Genomic DNA, 21,167 nt, shown 5'->3' with positions numbered 1-21,167 from the left:
GACAGGAAAGATTTTCTAGAAGAAATAACATCAGAATAGTGGGTCTGAACCAACTGGAAAACGAAAATTGCATAGAGAGAAAAAAAGAAAATGGGGGTCAAAAGTCCAGGAGCTCTACCAAAAGGGCATTCGACTTCGCTTTTCCGGGGGCATCTGGAGAGGAAAAGGCGGGAAGCCTCACAAGTTCGACTAGTTTGAGTACACCTTTTTAATTACTGCTTGCAGATTGATTTTAACTTTTCGTTAACTTTTCTGCCCGCTATTTAACGCTGACCTTCCAGGAACACTTATTATCCCAATCAAGATGGGATCAGTCAGGGGTGAAACTGATGGTCTGTCTCCTGCGAGAGACCCACCTTCGGTAGCTTGGAGAAAAGCGCCACTCCTTCATTTATGTTGTATCGGCGAGAAATTAAAATCTTACAATACGCGGACGATACGACGTTTTTTTTAGATGTTAGTTGCAACTCGACGACCAGATTAATTGCTCTACTGAATGACTTTAACTTATCATCCGGCCTTAAAATGAACAACAGTAAATCGCAGTTCTTTCCATTGGGTCCATATGTGGCAGAGCATCCGCCTTACGTAAATGATACAGGTATCACGGTTACTGACGGTCCAGTTAAATGCTTAGGTATCAATTTTACACATGATGTTAATGACCTATTCCACCTTAATTATCTACAGAAATTATCTAGACTAAAGAGTCAGCTTAAGATTTGGAGTGGGAGAGATCTCTCACCGATAGGTAAAAATATTATTGTTAAAACATTTGCTATTAGTCAGCTTGTTTTCTTATTTCAAGTTCTCCCAAATCCTTTGGAAACATTTATTCAAAAAGTCCAGAATGCAATCTTTGATTTCATCTGGAATGGAAAACCGGATAAAGTTAGAAAGAATACAATGTACGCCAACATTATAAAGGGGGGACTAAAGGTTATGCATATTCAAAGTTTTGCATATGCTCTAAAAACGACCTGGATTAAACGATACAAAAATATGAATAACACTGGCTATTGGAAAATGTTCTTTGATCAAGTTCTTTCTCCATTTGGAAAAGAACTTTCTTTCGGTGTAATTTACATAATAAAGGATGTCATAAATGTTGGTAACAAATTTATTAAAGATATCTATATTGCTTGGAGTAAGGCAACATATGCTGAACCACAGGATAACTTTGGTAACCAAATTATCTGGAACAATACAAATATCAGAATCGACAATGCACCTGTTTATCATAAGAGGTTATACAAAGTGGGAATTACTTATATTAAAGATCTTTTTCTTCTTAATGGGGAAGTACTACCATATGACATGTTTCTGAATAGATTTAATCTTATTAATTTTCCTTTTATCACATGTTATGGAATATTAGCTGCTATACCCAATCATTGGAAGCAATTTGATCACAATATCCCTTTTAATGATTTCGATCATATCTTCTATAATGTAGCCCATACAATTAATTTGTCACGTTTAATTTACTCTTTGTTAATTACCGATATTATTAAACCTCCAATAGTATATGACAAATGGGGCTTAAGCTTCAATATCACGCCAGAAAATTGGGAAAACATATTTGAAACACCATTTCGTACTGATACTGAGGCCAAGATACAAACTTTCAATTTCGCTTCTGGCACAATAAATTGGGAACTAATAGGCTTCTCTTTTTAATGGGTATAGCAGATAGTCAACTCTGTACTTTCTGTCATTCAGAAATAGAGACAATAGAACACCTATTCTGGTCATGTAATGTAACCTCAAGATTTATTTTAGATTGTGAACAACTATTCTTTGGAAGACAGTTTGTCCTAACCAAGGAGGAGTTGTTCAAGATACTTACAACCCAGTAAAAAACCAGACTGTAATGTATTTTTTCAAAAAATGAAATTTACTTTAGAGGTTGAGAAACACATCTCATTAAAGAAGACTGCTTCCAAAACATGTAAAAATAAATACCAACTCATCAGTGATCTATTCGTAAGATATATGAACCAATGATAAACATCTGTTATCAAATTGAGTTATTATTTTGCTTACACTATGGTTAAGAGCTCTTTAACTTACGTATGTATGATTATGTAAGAGAAATTGAAATTGAATAAATGAGATGAAAAAAAAAAAAAAAAGTTTCTCCTTGTAAAAAAACGTTTTATATTACGTACGTCTGCATAATATGAATTAGTGAGCTTACCGAGAGTTAGTGTCTGAACACCATTATATATGTCTGAACCCCCAATTCCCACAAGAGAAAACTTTAACTGCTTCCCCAGATCTACAGCGTAGTTGCAGTTTTCCAGAGCTTTCATCTGCCCACCATGTTTTTTAAGAGAATCTAATGAGTTCACTTTGTTCCAATCAACTATTCCTGGCTTAATTTCATCAAATAGCTGAAAAAAAGGTTTATACAATCTGAATGGTTTGATGTAAAGTTTGTTGAAATTATTGTAGTCTCCGTCTACCCACTTATATTGTCCTATCAACATCTCCGACAAAAATATAACTATTAAAATTCAATTATATAACACCTAAATAGATTCCGGTCATTTGATTTGACGATTGTGGGTCACATGATAAAAAGTAAGTGCCCTGATGAGTGGAGATATAGATTAATAAATATTTGGCTTTATAATCCACCAGGCAATCTCTGCTCAAACTGGTTACCAATGGTTTTTGACAAATAAATAAGGATGTGTCATTTTAATTGTAATACATTTAAATGTCTAAATTGTTTTACCTTGAATAACACAAATCCGTTATTAAGATCTGTATAAAGATAGTTTACATATGGCCGCACACCAAGACTGTTCATCCAGTTTCGATAAGCTGAAAGAAAAATAGGCACAGGAAAAAATAAATTTCACTAGTGTTTGAAAAAAATGTATACATTCTTGTTTGGTATCAGCAATAAGGAATTCTAAAGCTTTGTCTACACTATCAAACAAATATGGTAGTGATATGCCCAAATATGGTATTGATATGACATCATCGTGTCCATATATGGGCACATCACATTTTGTTGTCACATAAAGTTTGATAGTGTAGACAGGCCTTAGGAAAAATGTGGTAAGCTAATATGGGTGAATATGTAATGTGTTTTTATTAGTCTTGCTTGTTACTTGTTTGCCTAGCTATCCCCATTATTGGGGACATTTCGCCATCATTGACATTATGTTGACATAGCACAACAATGAGAGACATTAATTTTGATGAGAAGGTCATGGAACACTAATTCATTTAGAAAAAAAAAACCAAACAAAACTAAAAACCTGAGACCTGTAACCCAAGGTAGGGACCCTGACGGGTACTCTCCCTCCGGGTCAAGGGGATCCCGAAACTCATCGGTGGGCACGCTCATCTCCCTGTTCAGGACTATTCCTGATGATTACCCAGCCTATATATAATAATTTATTATAGTATATATAAGACACAAGTCACTAAACTCACTTTTTTCCTCTCTAGTTTCTTCAATAACTACAGTATCTTCATCTGGTGGATCCAGGGCTGGGTAATTGTTGAAGAGGTTAGCAACGAATGCAGTGTTCAATTTAGAATTTCCATTGACAACATCCTGAAAATGGAATACCAAGTTTACAGACAATACCCTTTTACACAGTGTTCATCCGAGTTGTACCGGGGATGCAGAAATAGGGAAATGTAGGCCGGTGTAAACGATGTAAAAAGTAATGAGGAATGTATTTAGCGTCAATTCAACCTGTGACAAACCTGTGTACTTGTTTTTAATGTTTCGACATATTTTAATGCCCGGTTGTTTACACCTGAGCCCTGTAAGCTCCAGGGCTTCTGGGTTTATCCAGTGAGCACCCATAGCCTTTTATGCCATTGATACTAGGTTCATTAAAGTTCACACAAAAATTGTATTCTTTTTTTCTTGTTTTAATTTTATGGCTAAATAAGTTACAGTGCCAACATAATAAAAATAATTGTTCCCAAAAAAAAAAAAATTTTTAAATCAATATTTGTATGGATTAAATATGAGAGAAAAGGTGCATACCTTAGGAGTAATGAAAGCCCTGCATTTCATTTTGCTGGCATTTTGAAGCATTTTTTCAGCTCTTTGTTCCAAACTCTATGATGTAAGATAATTATAACATTATTTGATAATAATATAATACGTTGGTTATTTCAAAATATTACTTAGCTTCTTTATTCCATTTCTGTATTTTTGTCTAAATTGAGTTAGTGATATTTTAAATAACGGATACAAAATTGTACAAAAAGCAAAACTGCCTTTTAATTAACTAATGTGCTTGGTGATTATTACTATTTAATGGCAAAATTGTTGCAAGAAAATGTTATAACAGAAACATGTAGGTGTACAGTCCATGTTTAATTATTTAAATTATGTTTGTTTTAATGTAGGTCTATATATAAATAAACTACAAAAGAGAATTTCAAAAAGATATGAATTCATAATTGTTACTATCGTAGTTTATAAACTAAATTTTTAATTTGTCTCTGGAGAAGTATGAACCTGCCACCTTGTACTACTGAGGCATATTTCACTAATACCATGTCACTGAGACCTTTTATCAACAAGCTCTGTTTACACTATTAAATTAGTTTGACAAAAAAAGTGAGATATGCCCAAATATGGTAGTGATATGCCCAAGTATGCTAGTGATATAACATCATGTCCATATATGAGCACATCAAATTTTTTTTGTCACATACAATTTGATAGTGTAGACAGCTTTGTACAATCTGTGCCATAGTTTTAATATATTATGACTTACATTACTTAATGGTACTGGATTCAGATTAATATCATTGGGACAGATCTGCCGCAACAGGGTAATATAAACTTCAGAGTCTTTGATGTCTCCACTGAAGTTCGTGATACGTCTTGGATCACCTAAAAAAACCCTCAAGATTTTACTTTTTTTAAATATTATAAGCTGCATGAAAATAACATGTTGTTTCTAAAATGATGTGCATATACAATAAGCAGCTATTATACTATTATATTAAATAGCCTATGTAAATACGTGAACGTGAGTGGTTGAAACTGCATCACATGACTACTGCTGCAAGGATTGTAAATCGTATATTTTCTTGAGTACGATTATATTGACTGAGTAATTTTCGCATGATTATTGTGTCCCTGTCATTAAACACATAAAATCCAGTAAATTCTCGAGTATGATGATATTGACTGTGTAATTTTCATGTGGCAACACACCCTTTGGCGATAAATAAACAAAAGTCATCTACTGAGACTTGAACTCTCGAAGATTAGTCCACATCATCATGATACAACGTTTTACCCGCTGCGCCACGTAACTTGCTTGAAGAAATTAATCAACTAAACTATTTAAACTATGCATACATAGCGCCTCTATTTGTTATTCACCCTCTATAGATGTAACGAAAGACCATTTGTGATTGGTCAATACTTATGGTAATAACCTTGCATGCGCCGCGCGCTGAACGTTAAATTTATTATTTATTCGGCCTACCTGATAATAATATTATATATATCAGCGCCGCGCTTCGGGAAATGTATTTCCGAGAGCAAAATAGCATTCCCTCAGGGATGTTAAATCTTATATTTTACCTCTAAGCAGGCAATATCTGTATAATATTATTAAACTCAACATATTATTATACATTTTTATAAATAAGTTATTATATTAAAGCTGTTACTCTTAAGTGATGTACCTGCTTGTTCCATTTGATAGTTGACCCATCGGATAAGTAGCTGTTCTGGAGACAATGTCTTGAGTATTGATGGGTCTTCTCCCTCTCTCAACAACCTTACAAGTCCAGGAATCAAGTTCAAGTCAATTTTAGCAAACAATCCAATCTAAAGAGTGGTTAATATAATAATAAATATAAAACTAGAATTTAATTCGTCACTTTGACGAATTATAGGTGATCATTTTTATCATTTTAATAAAATTAACATTTTTTAAACATGCATGTACGTTAACATACGATCGTTAAAAGTTGATGTACGCCATCCTATGACATGATGCATATACACTTATATAGTGCCGAGTTCTACCAATTATGTGCCATACAATATGTACAGTATAATATACTGTATATCTATATACAGTGTAGCATAGGTGAAATTACGGGACTCATATCGTGTTCAAATTTTTTGGTATGATAGAATTTTCAAAATAAACTCGAAGATGACAATTTCGAAAGATAATGAATTGAGCAAATAAATATAAGGATTGGAAGAAAATTTGACACGTAGAAGCGCAATGCGCGGTATTTGAAATTTGTATAACTTTGACTAGTAAAGATATTTAAAAACTACTTTTTAACTTCAACTGGCCATATTATAACATCACAACATCCGATAGGCTTAATTTTAATATGAATTCATATCTACATTTCATCAGCTTTCATAATAAGTTATAATCTTCAAGGTCACCTTTAATTCTGAAGAGCTATAAGATATTCAAATGTATGGTGTAGCTGAAATTACACGACCTAGGTTATTCAAGTTTTTACGCGTGATGACGTCATCAAAATAAAAATGTTGACAACTCATTAGAAGAATAATTAATTGAGCAAGCACCTACTAAAAGTTGTGCGAAAATCGGGCTCAAATAACGGAGATGCGCTCTATTGAATGTGATAACCCACACAAAAAGATAAAAATTCCTAATTTTTAAATTGAAGTGGCCATTTGATGACGTCATACCATTTTGTACGTCTAATGTGTATATACATTTGTATCTACAACTTATTGGCTTCCATAATAAGTTAAAAAAATTGGGGGTCATCTGCCATTCTGAAGAGTTATATTCATTTTAAAAAGTCCTTATTTTTTACCATTTTTAGCACTTTTGTACAATTAGTGTGCGCATTTTGTCATTTTTTATTCTAAATGATCACCTAATAATATTTATAAGAATAACATGAAAAGTCATTAAGAGTCATCAACATTGTAAAGAAGCCAAATATTACTTACCCTAATAATCTGCCACAGCAGACCTAGCACCAAATGTTGTATACCATCAATCAGATCTTGAGCACCAATATTAACAATTGATATGCCAAGTGATAAGGCGGAGTTTAAAACAAGAATCAGATTCTCATGCCGTAAATACACATATCTGTACCCCTTCTTCATATTCTTATTTATTGCTCGTTCATCAATTGTACCCGGTGCTGAATTATTTATCATTTTACTGAAAAAGATGAGATTCATGATTTAATTATAGTCCTATTTGCATAAACATTTCACAGATATTATATAGCTCACATAACCACACAAAATGCACCTAAAGTTTTTACGTCTCTCAAAAGCAGGCATTGCAATACCCAAGTCAACAATTTTGGGGGTATACAGTACATACTGTATTGTAACGGATTATGTATTTCATCACAAAATACCTCACAAGCATCATTTTAATGTTCACCAGGTATGTTTAGCAGCTAATTGGATGTATTATGTATTAAATACATAGCTTTGAAATGTTTGGGAGATTAGATAAAAATTTTTTTTTTTGGGGGGGGGGGGCTCCAGGAGAAATCAGGGGCATTGGAATGTCTGCAAAATTTGTCATGTCCAAGCCATGTATATAGACACATGTTTTCTATCCACAGGGAGAGGAAATGTTATCTTTTCGCCTGAAAAAATATTTATTTGTTGAATATGCAATTTTAATGTCACATAATTATTCACTTTGACCAAAAATGGGGTTGTCCAAAACATGATTTACCTGAAAAAAGCAAAAAATAGTTAAATTATCAGTCAGACAATGGATTTTTGGTTAAATTTAACTGTTTTTGAAAGTTGTTGTTTCTTATGGAAGTGAATAACTTCATTTAAAACTACAAAATTGCCTATTCAAAGTCTGATTATATAAATCTTTATTTTTCATGATTTTTGGGGATATAGTACATCTTTAACAGTTACATTAGGTTTACCCTCTCTAATCCCATTTTTAACAAAAATAGTGTACAATGGACAAAAAAGATTAAAAAACTGAAACATGGAGAATTTTTAATGATATCCTTCTTTAGCAGCTCAGATTGGCTCACTTAATTATCATTGAAAACACATTATTGTTTTCAGTTTTCTGGTACTGTAACTAAACTGTAAGGACTAGTGGTTATAAAAATTACATAATAGTTACCAGAAAATAATTCCATCTTTAACTTTTTCAAATAAATCTTTATTTTTTTCTGAGATTGGTAAGTAACTGGCTACCTCCGGGTCACTCTTTAACTGACTATTGATGTAATCTGAAAAAAAAAAGAAGATTGAGTCCATTTATTTCCAAAAGCTTTCATTATTAATATACTAGAGCTCACCCTATAGGAAGTGCACACGATGGTTCCCGGAATGATAATGATTCGGGTAAAAAGGTTTTAGAAAGACGTTCTGGCCTAGACGTTTTTGGTCGGTTACCATTATTGAAATTCTTGATTCGTAAAACTAAACCTACTGTGTTTCACAGTATAGATGACTAATTAAACTATACTGTAAGTATAGTGTTTATTGTTTAGTAGGCCCTTATGGTGGGGGTGGGAAGGCGGAGTACATTTGAGGGAGGTGCTTATTCGAGGGATACGTTTCATTTTATAGTTTTAATAATATGGTAACATTTATAATCAAATAAAATCAAATAAAATAGTATGAAAAGTGGTAAAACACTCATGCCTCAGGTCAATCTTAAGCAGCTTGCAATGTAGTTTCTTAAATTAAATAAAACTCATTATTGATAAGCAAATCAGTTGGTAGGGTCAAAGTAGATATGCTTTCACAAGGTACCAATTTACCTGCATTTGTTACTCACTGCTAGACTTGTGCAGTTTAGCAATAATTATATACCTGTTATGTTTTAGCAGTTTGTTAATTATAAAAAGCTCAAGTGGGCTCTTGCCTTCTTAGATGAGTTATATTGTATGGGATTTAATAAAAATGTGATCCATATCACGTGAATTATATAATAATTTCATATCACGTGAATTATATCATGATAAAGTGGCGCTGTGCAACACGGCGACACAGCTCGTCTCATTGTCTCTATTGTTACTCATTTTTTGACGTTATTTTCGTATATTTGGACTGTATTGTATTGTGGAAGAAGTCATTTGATTTATACATTATGTTGTATGTGAAAGTTTTGAAATTTCTGTATTTTTTGCTGATATTTTGGCTGTTCTTACTGTGTGGATTGAGTAAGCCGGGCGGTGGAATTGCGTACACGTCATCTGATTTGCATTCCATGGGCGAGAGGTCGACCTCACCGCTACCGGCACACGTTGAATTACCATCTGAGATACAACGTCGCAGGCTTCGGAAAAGGGGCAAGGCTGGTGGGGTCAGAAAGCGACTACAACGAAGGAAATGTAAGCCTTTTATACCATCTTTAATATTTTGAAATGTAAGATCTTTGAATAACAAAGTCGATTTACTCAGAGCAAACGTCGAACACTTCAGCGATTTTAGGAATGCCAGCCTACTTGCATTCACGGAAACCCACCTGAGCGATAAGCATAGCGATCAACATATTCAAGTAGTTGGCTTTAAATCTGTTCGTGGGGATCATACAGCCGAAGCGAACAAAGATGGCGGTGGTGGTCTTTGCCTCTACATTAATGAGAAATACTGTCATCCAAATAACTCTACGCTTAAGCTTCATAAATGTTCGCCACACTCGGAAGTGCTGGTTGTTGGTATTCGCCCCTACTATCTTCCGAGAGAGTTCTCGCATGTTATCAATGTTATGGTATACATACCTAACAAAAAGCTTGAAAAGCCTGCTATAAATGAGATCGCAGAAATTATCGAAGGTATTGAGTGTAGTCACCCTGAGGCGCTTGTAATTATCAATGGCGATTTCAACAGATGCAAGCTCAAGAAAACAACGGCCACTTATTATCAGCATGTTACATGTAAAACGAGGGACAACGCGATTCTTGATTTATGCTACTCTAGTGTGAAGGATGCCTATATTTCGACCCCACTACCGAACTTGGGCAAATCTGATCATAATTTGATTTTACTCAGTCCTAAATATCGCCCGTTAAATAAGACATGCCAACCAAAAATTATTAATGTACGTAAATGGTCTCCTGAAGCCGAGGAAGCCCTGATAGCGGAATTTGAATCTACCGATTGGGATATTTTTACGGAGGATGAAGATTTGAATAGTATTACTTATGCAGTGAGCTCGTACATAAACTTTTGTATTGATAAATGCGTTCCAGTTAAAAAAGTGAAAATCTACCCTAACAACAAGCCATGGATCACGAAAGGCGTTAAATTACTGTTGTGTGAGAAACGTAAAGCCTTTAAGATGGGCGACTCTAATCGTATGAAAATATTGACTAGAGAGATTAAATCTGAAATAATGAAACAGAAGAACATTTATAGGAAAAAAGTTGAACATAACTTCAGGTCTAATAATATGAAACAAGTTTTGCAGGGTATGAAACTTATGAGTGGTTACACAAACGGTGGTAATACACCCACCTCGATTCCGAATGTTACTGTGCAATATGTTAATGAGTTAAATGAATTTTATAACCGTTTTAATGTTCATGATTTTAAAAAAGAAAGAGAGGCTCTATTTAGCTTGTGTCGGGTGACTGAAGATGATCCCAAATTTAGTATAAGCATTTCTGATGTACATAACGAATTCATGAAACTCAATTCATCGAAGGCTGCTGGGCCGGATAGAATCCCACCACGAGTACTTAAGGTCTGCTCTCCTCACCTTGATGGTATATTTACATTTATTTTCAATATGTGTCTTTCTTATCATGCGTTCCCGGATATTTGGAAACTTTCATGCATAATACCGGTACCTAAGAAACCTAAGATTAACTGCATGAATGATTTGAGACCCGTTGCACTCACGTCTGTCGCGATGAAAATATTGGAACGTATTATTTGAAAAATTATGCAACCTTATGCTGAAAAAGTGTTAGACCCGTTGCAATTTGCTTACCGATCACTCCGTAGTACCAGTGATGCGATTTATTTTAAATTACATAAATTGTATTCACATCTAGATAATGTAAAGAAAGGCCACTCGGCACGTATTATGTATTTTGATTTTCAATCTGCGTTTAATACCATACAACCCCATATCTTAGCTGACAAAATGTTGAATATGGAGTTTCCCCGTCCGATTGTTCGTTTAGTTTTAAATTTCATTTGTGATAGAAAACAATTTGTTAATATTAATGGTGTTAAGTCAGAAATCGTAACCTCTGACACCGGTGTTCCTCAGGGTACTGTCAACGCACCTAAATTATATTCCTTGTATACGGCGGATTACAGATCTTTAAATGATGAGCTTTGCCCCGTTGTTAAATTCGCTGATGACACTAGTACTATTGGTCTCATAGTTTCAAACAATGATGAAAATTATCGTAGCGAAATACAAAGATTTGTTAAATTTTGTGACGATAATTATCTCCAAATAAATGCATCAAAAACAAAGGAGATGATCATTGATTTTAGGACTAAACATAAATTTAATTTTCAACCAATCACTATCAAAGGTAAAGAAATTGAAATTGTTGACCAGTACAAGTATCTAGGAATTGTTTTCAATGATAAACTGAGTTGGGGAGACCATATAGACTTCATCAGCAAAAAATTAAGTCCCAGAATGTATTGTATGAGAACTTTATATAAATTTAACTCCTGTGATTTGATGTTACTTTCGTTCTATAGATCCGTTATATGTAGTGTTTGGACGTATTGCCTCTCCTGTTGGGCTGGTAATGTTACCGGAGGGAATAAAGGACGCCTTGAAACTTTCATCCGTCGGGCTGGTAAAATGATTGGTCTGGAACTGCCTTCCTTTACCGATGTGCACCTAGAACACCTCCAGAAAGATTTCGAACGCATTGAGTCGGATGCCTCTCATCCTCTCCACAAAGTGATCATAGACCAACTTAATCCAAGTGGTAGATTGAGGCTCCTCAGTGTGAAAACAAATCGATTTGCTAAATCCTTTATTCCCTCCGGTATCATCCAGTACAACAGGAAGTCAAGAAGATAATTTTATATTGTAATTTTTTAGATGTTTTTATATGAATGGTTTTATGCTATATTTGTTTTTATAGTGTTTTCTTTGTTATTATGACGAGCAATGAATTTCCTTTTTGAGGATCAATAAAAGTTATCTTATCTTATCTTATAGAATAATTTCTTTTTCTTCACATGATTCTTTAAACACAAATTCAGAGCAATAAACCACATAAACGGTGTCTTCCTGTGAATTGCACTTCACATATTCTCCAAGTACCAACTGGTGACTAAAGAGTGATTTTGATCACCTTCATGGAACCGTTTGTAGTGTGCCTGGTCATCATTTATTTAATCTATATAATATAACATTACATATTTATTTTATCTTTCACTTTTCAAATTATTTTTATCATTCTACCAACAAAAATTTATATTTGTAAACACATTTCTTGCATACAGTACATCACAAATAGAAAAACTCTCAATTATTCCATTTAATCCAACACTTGTTTGTATTTGATTATTGTGTGTTTTATTTCTTTGGATTTACTATAATTTGTTTATTTAATAAACAATAGAGTGCATGAATTCACACAAGCTGCCATTGTTTGTGCTAGTAGCCATTAATATTCTAGTTGCAAAATGTCATACTGCAAAACTCGCAAATCTTAACTTATAATCTAATTCTCTGTCTACTTTATGTAACAAAAAATGATATGTGCCAATATATTGAACAACGACATGATGATGTCATATTACTACCATATTTGGCAACATCACAATTATTTGTCAAATTAGTTTAATTGTGCAAAGAGTTGTTCAGTATAGTTTTTCAGCAGAGTTACGCCTTATTAAGCATTATCGCTATCCCCATTAAGTATTCCCAGCCTACAGTACTAATTCTTCCTATCTAACAAGAATCACATAATTAGTTTTTTATGATGGTAAATTATTCTAAATGTAAATTCTTCTAATTGAGCAATTGACAAAGGTGAAGACGGTTAGATGCCAGTATGAGGCATTTCTACCAATAAAGTAGTTACCTTATGCTCCTATCAAATTGGCCTACAGCCTAGCTAAACTACTGCATTTTCCGATTGAAAACAATACAATTTTTGCTTTGTTTAATTTTCAATTATAAAAAAAAAGTTTATACATTCCAGAATCAATATACAATTTTTGTTGTGCAACCTTTTTTTATTTAAAGTATTGCCATAAACCACTTGAAAGATTGAATTTGTGCAATATTTTGAAACAATTTCTACATATTGCCAATTATGGTATAAACTACTATCACAGTTGATATTATTTCTGACAGTAGAGCATACAGTATGACTGTATTTATAATAATAGACACATGAGACAAGTTTAAAGAGATTTGATTGGTGGCACTGTAATACCCAATCCTGATAACAATAGTAATTTTTTTTTCATTCAATGTCGACATCATAAAAAGGAATACTATAAAAGGCAATGGAGGAAGTTGAACAACTCCTTCAAATTTAATAGAAAATACGACTATTTCCTGATATAGGTAAAACTATAAAATTAAGTCAATTACCCTCCTAAAATCTCGGATGATTTTCTAATGTATTTTAAATTGAGAAAGGAAATATTTCAAGAAATCATAGTTCTAAAAGAATGTCTTGTTTTTGGGATCAGCCTAGAAATTGAAGATATTGCATGGAGTACAGCAGTACTATACATGTTAGCTCTATAAAGTGGATGGTCAAAGTCACTAAATACAAACACACATATAAGATTAAAATAACTGAATACTTTAAAAATGTCATTGTATATTTTTTTTTCTTAGATTTTAAAATCAGGATGTATTTAGTTAATAAATATCCTTGATCCAGGATTAGTACTTTCCTCTCTTGGAATTAAAGTGCATTGTATTTTATAATAAAACTAATACATATTCAGGGTTACAAATTAACATACTACTGAATTTAACTTTACAGAGGAAAGCTTCGTATTAGAATGAAAGTTACATGTCATAGTTTACAAAGCTACTATACACAGTGGTGTATACACTCACATAGAGGTCGATTTTTAGTTTTGACACCATAAAGCCTGTTTTCCAATTGACATTGCGTTACGGTGAGTTGCGTTGAAAAACAATGATTGAGCCGGACTGTTAATATTTACACATATTTATGCGATCGTTCTTGGTTTTGTTGCTGGGATATGCAAAAGTAAAGTCTTGCAATTTAACCAAAGCTGGTCACACGCAACCAAGCCCGCATACGGATTTGAAAAAGTAATGGGTTTTGATGCTTCAACCCAGCCTACGACATGTTTTCGTGATATATTAATCTAGGCTTACACTAAAGACAAACATTTTAATGTCTAAAAATTGTTTATATTATAATTTAGTTTGACTTGATTTTGTAATACAGTATCAGTCCTTAAAAGTGTAGAAAAAAAGGGGAAAAACATCAAATTGTAGGTGCATAGTACATATTTTTTTCACAAACTATGATGATCTAATTTGTGAAACAATTGATTGGTCAGTTTTAAAAATCATATTGTTTTTTTAACTCGGTTTCAGATTTTCACGATTGTTAGGTTATATAACCTCTTTTCCTATAATATTTTTGAATCGGGTAAACTCAACGCAACAGTATAGGTAGAGGTACAGTCTACGCTCGCGCTAACCGCTCGCCAATTCGCCAATGGCGACTGGAGTCTCCATTTGGCGAAAATAATTATTGCCTCGTTTGCCAAATTGGCGAAAATACATTTCCAAGCCTAGGCCTAGCCTGGTCGGCGTGACTTCTTATGGGAGCGAGAATTCGCCACACTTCGGTACTTTCTGACTCGGGTACACTTTTTACCACCACAGCATTTTATGTGACGACGTCACGTTCGCCGTGTTCATTTTTTTAGTTCTGTTTAAACATGCGTAGAGCGTGCCTCGATGACGTTTTAATGACACACAGTTAATGTGATTGGTTCGTGGCCGGTCGTCGTCGACGTGATGATGAGCGAATAAAAGGGGAAGTCCCTATTCTTCGACATAGAAAATGAACTTCGAGAAGAAAATGTAAACAGAAACATGTGGACGAATACTAACGTAAATGAGGCTGTTCTGTTATTAAAAAGGGGAATTTTAAATTTAACAAAGTAATTACCTCAATAGTATAATGTTAACATGTTTAATTTTATTTCCCTTTCGATTATTCTAACCGAAAGTTGCGCTTTAAATTGAATAGCTAAGAAACAACGTATATTACAACGGCAGCCCTGGCCAAAGCGCGTTTCGGCCGCCTACATAGAATGGGTTACGGCCGCTGCATAGCAAATTCAAAGCTTCTTAAATTTCTGTGGTACATTTCTTCCTAACGTACTTGTTTTATATAATAGATTGATAAATATTCCACTTATTAAATAATTTAATAAATCGGTAAAATTGACGTTTCGAAGCAAATATTCCATGATGAGAGTCGACATTTTTCGACATGCCTCGTGTGCGGCGAATACTAGTTCAGAAAATGGAACAGTCCACTGCGGGGGTTATCCAATCATTAATTAACGCGCTAATACCTAATGCCTGGGCGACGGTAATTTAGTAATAAGCGGAGAACTGAATCCCCCGTAAGGAAAATGGTAAACACTGATATTTATGGTAGGGATTATTTTTTTCAGTGGTTGGTCTTGTTGGCTTCTTCGCACCAGGTCCACGCAAAGTCAAATAAAACGATGTGGTTTATCAAACAGAAATATAAATTAGCTTTAATTCAATACTAAATTAGCCAGATTTTGATAATGAGAAAGACTAAAAAATTGTTATCGTTAAAATTGACATACAGGTATGAGGCGGATGTTAATAATAATAACCGATTTACATATCAAAATAAAGAGTATTTAAAGCCTGATAACATGCAACAAAAATTACTCCACCACCTATTATGGACCTCGTGCGATCGGGTGCGAAAATGGGTAGGTGTTTTCCAAAGTTATTTTTAGCGCACAGATTTCGGCTCGCCGGCTTTTGTACCTCATTTTTAACTCGCGTTTTCTATTAAAATATTTAATAAACATACAGTAGATTAAAAATATGGGTGTAGAAAGCGACGACCTCGAATTGGACGACCCCAACGACCCGGGCGACCTCGAATTGGACGACCTAGAATTGGACGACCCATAACACGAAACCGACGACCCTTATAGCCTAGCCTAGCCTAGGCGGCGCTACTGCAGTTTCGCACCACATCGTTATATCTTCGATTTCTCACCTAAACTTTCGTTTTTTACACTCACAACATAATATTATGTAACATGTTTATACGATTCGACCACTTACGAAGTAATTTTTTTTAAATAACAATACTTTTCAAAACATTTTAAACAATACTGAACTCGCTGTCAACAAACTGCGAAATGTTCGCCATCTTATATTTATCCCTTAATTGCCAGAATTTATGCTTCATTTTACCCCAAAAATTGTAGAACCTATAGAGGGCAGTGTTATAAATCCGATTACACATAATATAGCCTAGGCCTATTTAGTTTTGAAAAGCAAGAAATGTTTTCAGCTGGCGAAATAAAGGAAAAATACAGAAATATCGCCATTTGATACTGAATGTGTCAACACGAACAAACGAACAGATATGGAACGCCAAGAGTGCATCATTAAAACTGCATTCGACTCGATTAGCACACACGAAATATCATAAACATGGCAAACCAGGTCAAAACGGCCCCTTTTCAGCGGCGGGTAAGTAATTTGATTTGATTTGATTATTGGGTTAACGATGACCAATCCACTGAGCAAACCTTACCCGCCGCTGAAAAATATATATATTTTTTTTTTCCCGGAGAAATCTTACAGGGCTGCAAATTAACTTTTTTACTTGGTGTAACACTATCAAATTTGTATGATGGCTCATAATAATTTTTGGTAGCACCACCAACCACAACTAATCCCCTTCCCTCAAACCCCATCCGCGCAGATCCGTTTTTAGTTTAGTTGGGGGGGGGGGGGGGGTCTATAAAAATGAAATCCCCCTCCCCCGAAGCGCGGGGGGGGGGGGGCTGGGGGTGGAGGAATTTTTAAGTAATTATAGGTTGTTTCAATCGATTTCTGAGCACATAAATTGGGTTGTGCACATTTTAGGCACTGGTCCTGATGCGCCACTTATATTCACGCAAGATTTATTCTTTTTACGGTACGGAAAGAAATTACTGGTTTGTATACGCGTAACACATAACGTATCCTGCAATTTACAAAGTATTGTTCGTTGCCTACGATCTGTATTGTTTATGATAATATCTACGCGTCGATACACCAATGTCATCGCCTTTAGGAGCATGAACAATGGAAACAAACATGTCTTTGTTGGCTAATTAAAATCCTAGAAGACGTTAATTTTTGTAGCCGCCCTACACATCGGTTGTCCTAATTTGGCAGGACATCCGCCAACGAGACGACATCGGGCCCAAGGCCCTCAACTCACGCAGCAGAGAGAGTTTCGGCGGCCTACATGATTCAATCCGGCCATTCAATCCTACCTTGGTTTAGCGAATTATAAAAACAACAACACCTTGGCTAGGACGCAAACAAAATATATTCCATGTTAAGATTTAACATAGGCCCGTTTTGTAGCCACGTAGTAAAACAGAGTATCGCGTTTCATGACATGTGACCAAAAAACTAGGTCTGTATTAATTACGGTCTTCTGTTGGCAGTCTTTTTGAGCGACCGATTGAACGTTCTGATACTATATTTAGAATGAATTGTTTACGATCTTTTTGTTTGCATGTTTTTGGATCGACTGGACGTTCGCTATATTATTTTTATTAGTTGGCATAGTTCATTGTGTTGGATCGTGTTTCGTATACGTTTACATTGTAGGAAATTTATATTCGCCGTTGAGAGTAAAAAAACACACACGAATGAAAAATTTACGAATAAAAAATATTATATTATATATTTCTTAGTAATGTACAAATTGGTCCTCCTCCGCCAGTCAAAATTAACACATTAAATAATAATTTTCACACCTTGTTACTTACTATAGAACATCGTGAGGTTGTTTATTGAGGTTACTAACAAAGCCAAACAATGTAACCTACAAAGCCAACAACGTAGCCTGTTTTACTACGAAGCGACTTCGTAGGAAAAGCTGCGGTATTTTCTCTGATATATAATTTTCGATAATCAGAATCTGGAATAAAGTATTAAATCTACCGATAAACAATACTGCTGTTTAATCTATATAATGAATAGATATTATTATATATATCATTAATTACATTATTTAGTAATCATGATATAACCATATTATACTGCCTAAAAAATGCTGATGGCTGCGCGGCGACAATCCTTTGTATCTGCCGCGCCCGCCCGGGCTAACTTCTGTGTACGGCGGTACAAATGTTTTTTTATATTCCTTCTTTAAAACGGAGGTGATTTTCCACGAGGTTTGTGTCGTCCGCGCGTCACACTGTGCTGTGTGTTTGGTGTCCTTTTGTGTGATTGGGTAAGGCAGCATACAATAAATGGACGAACTTCCAATCACAACGAGTGTAAAATGTTTAGGGGCTTTGTACGCTTGAATGAACCTGACTCCTTTGCGGCGGCGGTGACTAGTGGAAACTCCTGAGCCTTCCGTAGAGTAGAGAGAGATTAAATTACAACACATAAATAACAGTTAAATAGGGAAAACACACCTGACTTCAATTTGAAACAACTCGCACAAGAAGACAATCTTGTCGCGCTATGCGCGACCTATTCTGTTGCTTTAGTCGCAAACAGAAAAATTAGGTCGCAAATGCGACCAAATACCCCTTAATTTGCAGCCCTGTCTTACAGTACAGATAAAAACTACTGCAACATTTGCCACGCGTAGGTAACGTAGTCAACGCGTGGCGGGTGCGTGGCGGTTGCGTGGCGTAGCATTCGTAGTGCGTAGGCTACGCGTAGCATTCGTAGCCTACGTTGTGATCAACTGTGTGTGGGAATTCCCCAAACTCAACTGTGTACAAGTACATCGTCGACGGCTAAGCAGGCTACGAAAAGTTCGAATAAATAGAAATGATACGATTGTTACAATAATATCATCATCATTATTAAACATACAATTAAAATTGCTCAAAGCCTAGTCTAGACGCGAAAAGTCTAATTAACTAGGCCTACTGCTGACTGCTGTACATTCACCATCGCCGGCCAGGCAGTAGTGTACAAAATGAATTGATGACGGGCCGTTATTATGACTACCTTTCATAGTAATAGTAACTATAGTAGTAGGCCTAAAATTGCAAGTTAATTTTTTATAAGTAATTAATACAGTACTCAGTATGTTTCATTTAAACAAAAAATATCCAGGTTTGAAACTTTCGTCGTAACTGTACATCAAACTCCATTAATATTAGCTATTGTAACAACCTGCAGCAGAGGATCGGTGTGGAGGGTCAAGTTACAGGTCATTTAGAACATCGTCATCAGCAGAGAGGAGGAGGATCGGAGGACACATAACATGTGCTTGCCTGATCTTGTTGTTTTGTTTTTTTTAGTCATGATGCGCGATAATAGTAGATAGTATTTAAATAAATGTTATTTTAGTTATAAATAAAAATAAATTATAATTAACATTTTAGGGTTAGGAAATATGCAAGACTTTATTTAATAAAAGTTGAACTTCACTAAATTGAAGGTTAAAATCAAAACATAAAAGTACAGTTCAGAGAGAGTATCCATCCGCGGATCATAAACACGTGGATATAAACACACTGGGCGAATGAATTACAAATGGAGTGATCCGTCTCGATTTCCGTTGGAACAAAAATAATATCGCATTGTATTCTATTATTTTGACATTTACAGTATTTAAACAATTCATATTATCCCATAGTACTAAATAAGCGTAATATTTCATTTAAACGCATTTTTAAAACGAAACATCGTTCATTATATAGCCTAGTAAACAAACATAGTTCAGACAGTAGAGAGTTGTACTGCGCGATACAAACACGTGGGTAAACAGCAGCTTCACGGCGAAAACTGTCGTATCGAGGAAATATCCTTCTGTCACCTAGGCTATACCACATTATTTCACATTTTCACGCCATGTACATCGTATTTAACGCTTGTACACAGTATGGATTATCATACAGTACTACTACTAAGTAGGCCTATAAGTACTATAGGCGTACCACATATTTTAAAATTAAACTGTCGGTAGGTACGCCGGTAACCCTACCTTTTTAGCTAGCTAGCTAGGCCTAGCCGGAGGCCATTTCACACAAACAGATGACGACCGCCGTCCACCGTACGTTGGCCGATCGGTGATAGATGTACACTTGTTCTTCTTTCATAAAAATAAATGTCCCATTTTAACACAACCAAGACACAGTAATTAATACTAATATATTAATACATTTATTATTACTTCACAGTAATTAACTCGCATTTTAAAATTGATGAAAACTAGTATTCAAATTCGTTAACAAATTCCGTGTGTGGTGCAGCAGCACAGTACACAATAATCTGAACATTGGAATTTCCCCTCCTAGCTCTCGCTTCGTAGGCTACGCGTAGACTACGCGTAGCATGTTAGCTTGCGTAGATTACGCCACGCGAAACCTACGAAGTTGCCACGCGTACGAAACGTAGTCTACGCGTCCAAATGTTGCAGTATTTATTATCTGTACTGTATGTAGGAGAATTTTACAGTAGGCGGAGGTATGCACTCTCGGAGTGGCTTTCTAGTTATTATATTGAAATAGAGAGAAGAGCTTGATGTACTTACCAACAAAAGCAACTGTTTCTTCATCTGTGTAGGAATGTTTTCCTCCTGCATCTGCTTTACCTTCATTGGACACAATTCCACTTTTGGGAGAAATGACTTTGCCAAATTGCGCTGAAACTTTACCACTTTTAAGACCTTTGAACATCTGTTGAGATATCATATTCAGATAAAAATGTCAATCCAATTCCAATCAAATAATCAATTACGATACAAAAAACAGGTTGAAAGTTACAGCGAAAAGTATAAAAAATGAAGGAAGGTTTTTGCAAATTAAAAATAAAATCTTGGGCTTTATGTCTCCTTACGAAGTTCACCTGGAAAATTCAAGATTCACAATGAGAGTAGTTTTTGGCAACATGAAGCTTTAAAGTTCCTAAAAATAAACAGAAATCATTGCTTTACAGGTGTGCTAAGTATTAAATTCA

The 21,167-nt window shown here is 34.9% G+C and overlaps 1 protein-coding gene across 1 annotated transcript in view; it reads right to left on the bottom strand.

Moving 5' to 3' along the window:
* The window catches only part of LOC140054438 (plastin-2-like), a 37,952-nt gene that overhangs the window by 7,905 nt on the left and 8,880 nt on the right, over positions 1–21,167 (bottom strand). The window contains exons 3-11 of the mRNA XM_072099421.1: positions 20,743–20,887; positions 8,130–8,238; positions 6,959–7,178; positions 5,689–5,833; positions 4,764–4,882; positions 4,022–4,096; positions 3,454–3,577; positions 2,744–2,832; positions 2,201–2,396 (exon numbers count right to left, since the gene is read on the bottom strand). Of these exons, the coding sequence (XP_071955522.1) occupies positions 2,201–2,396; positions 2,744–2,832; positions 3,454–3,577; positions 4,022–4,096; positions 4,764–4,882; positions 5,689–5,833; positions 6,959–7,178; positions 8,130–8,238; positions 20,743–20,887 (1,222 nt within the window). The remainder of the gene's footprint in view (positions 1–2,200; positions 2,397–2,743; positions 2,833–3,453; positions 3,578–4,021; positions 4,097–4,763; positions 4,883–5,688; positions 5,834–6,958; positions 7,179–8,129; positions 8,239–20,742; positions 20,888–21,167) is intronic.

The sequence above is a fragment of the Antedon mediterranea genome, chromosome 7 (assembly GCF_964355755.1).
Source record: "Antedon mediterranea chromosome 7, ecAntMedi1.1, whole genome shotgun sequence".
NCBI classification, from domain to species: Eukaryota; Metazoa; Echinodermata; class Crinoidea; order Comatulida; family Antedonidae; genus Antedon; species Antedon mediterranea.
This window is presented reverse-complemented; position numbering and strand designations above follow the sequence as displayed.